Raw genomic sequence first — 7,248 nt, forward strand, 5'->3', positions numbered from 1 at the left:
ATATTAGACAATTAATTTAATTTCACATAATTATCGCGGTAGAAGCCATTTGTTTAAATACTTAATGAAGCATATTTACCATGTTTGATGTTTGTTGTAAATGACTTATAGTCACAAAGAACGAGGTAATTAGTCCAAGTTTAAACTTGGACTAAATTTATTGATTTATTTATTGTCGTTTATTGAACGTTCAGAAACTACAGCATTATGTGATGAGCCACAGCAAAGTTAAACAAAGTTAAAACCACTCGCACATTTTTATTCTCTCTCTCTCTGTCATTTAAGCACACCCGTTGCCGTGGCAACTGCCTGCGCTCCACAAGCCGACCAGATATTAAAAACAAAACATTCAGTCCGTTACGATATCAGGTTTGCAGGCTTGATATTTATTTTGCGATCATTAATAAACCTCTCATGAACACAGCGGTGGCTGATTAGTTCATTTTAACTCCTGCTCTGCTCGTTATTTTGGAAATGGAACTGAAACGCACAGAATTGCGCAACACCTTGTTGAAACAATAATTACTGAGATTATTATTGTTGTTGGGTCATTAATTTGAACACGTTTTATTTATTTTGTTGTTGTTGTTCTTTCATAAAGTTGAACGTTTTAAGCGAGCCAGAGGAGGACGTGCTGCTCTCAGCGTCCTGGCTGCGTTCAGTTTGTCACTTAATGCTGAGATCAACTCAAAACCTTCGGCAATCGACGTGTTGCACCGCTGCTCTGAACAGTTCAGAAACAACATGAAATGGGAAAAAAGGTATTTATTAACTGATTAAGTCGTGTTTTAGATTGTTCTTGAAAAACGAATCAGTCACGGCTGATTAGTGGGTGAACTCACAGCTGCACAGTGAACCCGTTCATGTTTTACAGCAGAAAGCCGCTCCCTCTCTTGCAGGTACTGCGTACCCCCACTAAATCTTTTATGGGTACGCAGTACCCTGCCGTACCCCCTTACTTTCACCCCTGTTCATACCACACCACATTAATCACAAACTCAGCTGGAAATCTACAAAACCAGGAAACAAATATTTACAGTTCACTTCCAACTATGGCTGTAGGTTTAAAATCACAAATATTATTCATCCTCAGATTTGAATTGCAAATCAAATAAAAATTCTCTGCGAAGCACAAAGTTAGAAGCAAGCTCAAAAGGAAGCAGAAGCTTTCAGCACATCACCGCAGTAAATTCATTTGCTACAGTTTTTATTTGCATGCAGCTCAGTTGATTAAAAAATCCAATATGCAGCAGTGCGACTGATGCAAACAGAGACATGTCCCGACGCAGTGAGGAATGAACAAAATCTCTCTTCTGGTTCAAAGGTCAGATTGTCTTCCAGCAGTGAGCCGTTTCCTCCATGCTGTCAGCAGTCCTCTCATGCTCCCATCCATCGATTTTCCTCCCTTTGCAGTAACGAATCTCAGAAACCCAACCTGCTAACCTTTCAGCAACATCTATCACATCCTGACACAGTTCTGCTTTTCACTATATTTTTTTTTTCCTAAAGGTGTAAAACATACAGAGTAAATATAGAGTAGAGGCTGTGATTATGAAGAAATAAAACATTGCTCTGACCAATCACAGCAGTAAGTAAACTGGAAGAGTTAGTTGATGCGTTTCCATTTTAATCTTTGTCTTTATTCTCCTAATGTTGAAAAAACACAATTCTGCAATTGTGGTGTTTCCATCAAACAAGGCATGACATTTAAATCACATTTGAAAAAGCTTAAGTCATTAAAAATAATGGCAGTGACTGATGTAAACAGTTACATGAGATACAGTATATTCAGCCATGACACTAGCGATCATCATCTGCCAAAGGAGTGTCTACGTATGTGGTGTTTTGGGAAAATTGTAGTCGGCCATTTTACAGAAGAGCTACGAATTCAACACATTGGAATGACAAACAACTTTTAATGAAGTGTGATGTTGTGAGAGCTCTGGTAGAGCCAGCGGCGCATTGTCCAAAAAACCCCCCAAAACAAACCATCATCCTCCTACTACTTCCTGTCGTCTTCTTCATGGTTTTACCAGAAGTAACATTTGGCTGTTGATCACCTGACTGGAATGAGTCTAAAAAAGTGTTTCCATTGCAATTTTGCAAAATGCATCTATTTCGGTATGGTTGAAAAACCACGCTACACCTCATTTTTTAGTGAAAAACCTGAGGTTTTTTTTATGTGTGTGTTTTCATTGGGCAAATTAATTTTCATAATTTCAATTCGCCGATTCTATGCTCTGTTAAAAGAAACACAGCTAGTGATTGTTGTCCTGCCTCTGTGTCAGTTGCTAATGCTTCTGATGAATGAATGAATCTCTCCAGATAACACTGACTAAAGTCCTGAGCCTCCAGTCACGTGGAGGTTCAGGTGCACCCCAATGGGTTGAAATACGACTGAAAGATGAGAAAACAACAGACTTGTTTGTTGTGTTTTATGAACCGACTTACTTCCCTTTGTTCATTTGTTTTTCTGTTGCTCCAGCTCTTCCTGTTCCAGTTGTTGAGAGGCCTGTCCTACATTCACCAGAGGTACATCCTTCACCGCGACCTGAAACCACAGAACCTGCTCATCAGCGACACTGGAGAGCTAAAACTCGCCGACTTCGGTGAGTGGACTGCAAACTGATGCTCTGACGTTGATGCTAATTTTCTCCCTTCTTCTCTGTGTACAAGTTAGCATGTAGCATTTGTGCTGATATGCTGTTTGGTTCTCTCCAAATGTAGCACTGTGCTTCATGGCCAAACATTTCTACTTTCTTCTTGTTTGTCCATGACATTGTTCCAGAAGTTCCTTCATTCAGATGCAGCTTTGTAAACCCAACCCATGATGCTATGTTGCTTTTAGAAAGAAGATGTTTCTTTCTTAACCCTCCCAAACAGCCACATTTGATGTTTTTCTTACAAGCACATGCAAAAAATGGCTAAAGTTGCTTGATTGAAGTAAATGTATGAGTCAATCAGTTCCCTGCCTCTGGTCTGTGTGTTTTTGAACCTATCCACATAATAGTGTGTGGGATATGACTTCGATTCATGTACAGCAAGTCTACTTCGTGGCTTCCTGGGGGGACAAACTGGCAAGGCTGCCTCATTTAGCGTTGTCCATCAGTCTGTCCATCCATCTGTCTGCCCATCCATCCGTCCATCCAGGCATGTCTTTTGTCCAGCTCACCCTTTTTATTTCTCCACCCATTTACTCCTTCTCTCTGCCCATCCATCTTCTGCATCCTTCCGCCCCTCTATCCCTCTGCCTAGACAGATGGGAGGAGGATTGGGGTGTGCAAGTGTGTGCGTGTGTTTGTGTGTGTGTGTGTGTGTGTGCTTCATCAATAATGCAAACCTTATTAGTGCAGAAACATTACTGTGAAGGAAATGAGGAAGAGAAAAATAATGGACAAAATACCAAATGAGCAAATATGAAAATCCCACTGTTGTGGAAGCTCATCAACACACACCCACACATCCACACACATGCACACACACGCACGCAGTCAGGTCTGGGTGGAGGGGGGCCGAATGAGGAGGGTGAGGTGTTTGTGACTCCAGAGGTCCTGGGGGTCTCTGCTTGGCAGCAGGAATACTAACAGTCCACAGCTGAGGCCTGTGGCTCTGGCTGGGGTCCGCATGAGGGATGGAGGGGGGCGTCAATGGAAAGGAAGCTGAGGCTGGCGATGGGAGACGGCAGAGCGCTGCATCCATCAGTGACAAGCAGCAGACAGTGAGTAAAGATAGAAGTCGGGTTGTTACTCTGAACATGACCAGCCAGACCCACAATGGTTAGCATCTCATCTCTTCAAACTGCAGGTCACTGACATGAAACCTCCAAACACATAACTGGGATATTATTACATAGTAGGTCATAATTAAAGACTTTGACTAGAATGGGGTTTAAATCATCAACAAAGCATCTGTAGAATCCCATCCCTGTGGATTTCCTTTTCTTCATCTTCTTCTCTTCTGAATCTCAAAGTTCTTTCAGCTTCATATGTGAGGAGTTTCTCCACAACCTTCCTGAATTCCTTTAATTATACAAATCAATCTTGTATTTTAGTATTTTGCTTTTGTTTTTCAATTTGATCTTTGTGGATCATTTTCAACCTCATGACAACTTTAGCTGTCATGTTGCTGAAGTGTCCGTCTGAGTCGCTGCAGCCTTTGCACATTTATTCTCCAGTAAATAAAATAATCCTTACAGCTGGAGCATCATCGCTCTGTTTATTCTATCTGTGTCTACTCTTTTTTTTCTTTTGTTTTTATTTTTTTTTGTCTTGCTGGTGAGCATCAGATCATTATCATGCTGAAAAACACAAGCTTTGCCAGAACTGATGACCAGGATGATTCTCCTCCAGTGTTACTGCAATTGTTTGGTTCAGCTGCAGACAGTAGAACTACGGCTGAAGCTGGTTCTGTGTTAACTCTGTTCCTGTTATAACAGGACAAACACTAAACTCCACTTTTATCTCCTCAGTCCACAGAACATTTTCCCACATCATCAAGATATGTTTTGGAGGAGACGGGCCTTTGTGTTGTTTTGGGTCAGCCGTGGTTTCTGCCTCTCTCTTTTTCTTTATTGTTGAGCTATGAACTCTGACCTTAACTAAACCAAGGCCTTTAGATGTTGTACAAAAGCGTTTAACTATAAGAGCTCAAAAAGAAACTCAGGAGCAATATCTTGTTAAAACAGGAATAATTTCTCGTTATGTGATGCAAAAAACGTTACAACAAGAAAGTTTTCTTGTTTTAGCAAGATTTTAAGGACTTGTTATAATGAGACTCATATTTCATTGAAACCAAAATATATTCTCTTTTCAGTAAGAAAGGTTATAACCGTGAAATAGCAGCACCTCTACCTCATCTAGAGGAATCAGGGTGAGGAGAGTCAAAGCAAAGTGTTTTATGCACTTTTAACACGTCGTAATCTGTCAGAGGAGAGTATTTTTATATCTCGTTAAAACAAGAAAGCTTTGATAATATAAAAAACTTGTCTCATAACGGCAAACTTTTTTATTTTAAGGTGACAGGTGGTAGAGCATGTGACCCAGGTACAGAGGGCTTAGTGATTGGTTCAAATCCTGCCCTGTTTCACTGCATGTGAAACAACAATTTTAACAAGAAATTGGGTTTATTTCCAAGCTCTGGCAGTAGAACAACTTTGTAGCCTCCTGGATTCATCTTCACAACTTTCCTGCCATGCTTTCCATCTTTGCAGAAAAGCTTGCCCCAGGTTTTCTCCAGTTGCGGTGCTCTGCTGGTTTTTGCAGTTGTCCACTGTGACTCCATCACATTGATCTCTTCCTGGATCAACACAAGAGCTGTTTCCGTTTGGAACCCCAGCACAGAGAGGAAGACAGGAAACAATGTGGCAGCGCTTAAATAATAGCATTTATTCAACCCTAGTGCAAGTAAGAACTGAAATAAAGTCAGTCTGTATTTCCTCTATGTGAACTGAAGGGTGTTATTAGACTGCTAGAGCTCAGAGTTGTGAAAGTGGCTTTGAGGGTCTGTAGCCTGATATTAATCCAGAGAGTTGAGAGGCTGGACATTACCTGCTAAACCTGCTGGTATTATTATTGAATCATCTCATGCTTATCTGCATGTGCAGGGGGCTCAGAAGGCTCAGCCTAACCACGGAGCAACAGTTTCTCATCAGCCAAAGAAGCCGGGGTTCGGTATCCCGCTGCTGGATGTGGGTCGGTCCAGATGCTCCTCTCTGCTCCACTGTGGATTTACTCTCTTTTTAATGAGCAGAAACAAGCAGCAGCATTGTAAATGAGGCTTTAAGGAGCCTGCGTTTCATATCAAGGACACAGCTAATTGAGGCCAGCTAAGCCTTCTGATGTGTACTGTTTGTGTGGAAGCAGCTGTGTGAACTATTAAAGCTGCTTTTCTCTCTCAGTTCACACACCTTCCTCACCTACAGGTGATTATTTCGGGCCTGATTTTGTTTCTCCCAAAACTTCCCCTTGAGCTGTGACAGCTGCTGCAGGGTCTGGGTGAAAGAGGCGGCAGGGGGATTTACTGATTTGTCAGATATTAACTTACTTTAATATCTCACACTGAAATTTGTTTTTTTAATGACCGCAATGCATTAGGGACAGTAGTAGTGCTGTAGGTTTTTGTTGGTTGTAACCAACAAAAACCTGTTCTCTCTGACTGTAGTCAGAGAGAACAAAAACATCAGTCTGGACTGAATTAGGAATAATACAGTGGATCATTTCCTGTGTTTCTTTGGATTACAAAGACATACATTCAATTCAAATACTTTATTGATCCAGAGGGAAATTAAATGTAACTAAACTAGTTTCTTCAGGGGTTTTATATATGCTGATGGCCGAGGGCAGGAAAGGTCTCCTATAGCTGTCTGTGTACCAGCAAATCTGAAAAAGACTGACAGAAGAATATTTTACCATTCCTGTAGAAAGGAGGCCTTTGCCATTCAGGACTTTTCCACAGTAGGACACAGCTACAGGTCCAACAGCAGCACCAACACAAGTCAGAAGGAAACTCCACAGATTATTGAGTCAGCATTTCATTTCACTATCATTTCACTTAAAACATGGAGAACGTCTTGCTATAAGTCAAATAGTCTGCCACTGGAACTAGCACTGTTTTTTTTATCATTATTGAGGAATTAATGCCTTAAGACATGATCCTATATCTTGCTGAGAATTATCTTGCTGTGAGTTTAGTCTTATTTCAAATGTACCAGAATTTAATTAATTTTTTTCTTGCTGAGTTGTTGAAAAGTGATTCAACATGAGCATTTAAATCATCCGTGTTTGTTTGAAAAAACACTAACAACCTAAATATACTGCTCAAAAAAATAAAGGGAACACTTAAATGTTCACTTAAGTGTTTAAGTGTTCCCTTTATTTTTTGAGCAGAGTATATTACTTTGCTTCTATAAATGTTACATTACCTGAATAGTTCAGTTTAATTTGTGTTTTTTTTTAATTAAAGTTGAAAGGTTAAAGCTGTCACTGGACGTTATTTTATCATCAAAATATTCACATCGTTCTGTTCTTAGATTTGCTTCTGTTCTTCAAAAGCAAATCTAAACTACATACCAGTCAGGTGTGAGAAGGAAGAGCAGGTATATGTATCTGTTTCACACTCAGCTGACATTCATGCTGAAAAATCTCTAAGCTTGACTTTAGTTTCTCCTGTGTAGCAGAGCTGCTGTAGCTAGACAATCACTGATGGGTGTGTGTGTGTGTGTGTGTGTGTGTGTGTGTGTGTGTGTGTGTG

At 40.5% G+C, this 7,248-nt stretch overlaps 1 protein-coding gene across 4 annotated transcripts in view; it reads left to right on the top strand.

Annotated features, from left to right (window-relative positions):
- The window catches only part of cdk14 (cyclin dependent kinase 14), a 173,809-nt gene that overhangs the window by 78,943 nt on the left and 87,618 nt on the right, over window positions 1-7,248 (top strand). For all 4 annotated transcript variants that reach the window (XM_008411053.2, XM_008411056.2, XM_008411054.2 and 1 more), the window contains one exon: window positions 2,486-2,609. In XM_008411053.2, coding sequence (XP_008409275.1) covers window positions 2,486-2,609 — 124 coding nt within the window. The remainder of the gene's footprint in view (window positions 1-2,485; window positions 2,610-7,248) is intronic.

This window comes from Poecilia reticulata, linkage group LG6 (genome assembly GCF_000633615.1).
Source record: "Poecilia reticulata strain Guanapo linkage group LG6, Guppy_female_1.0+MT, whole genome shotgun sequence".
Classification (NCBI taxonomy): domain Eukaryota; kingdom Metazoa; phylum Chordata; class Actinopteri; order Cyprinodontiformes; family Poeciliidae; genus Poecilia; species Poecilia reticulata.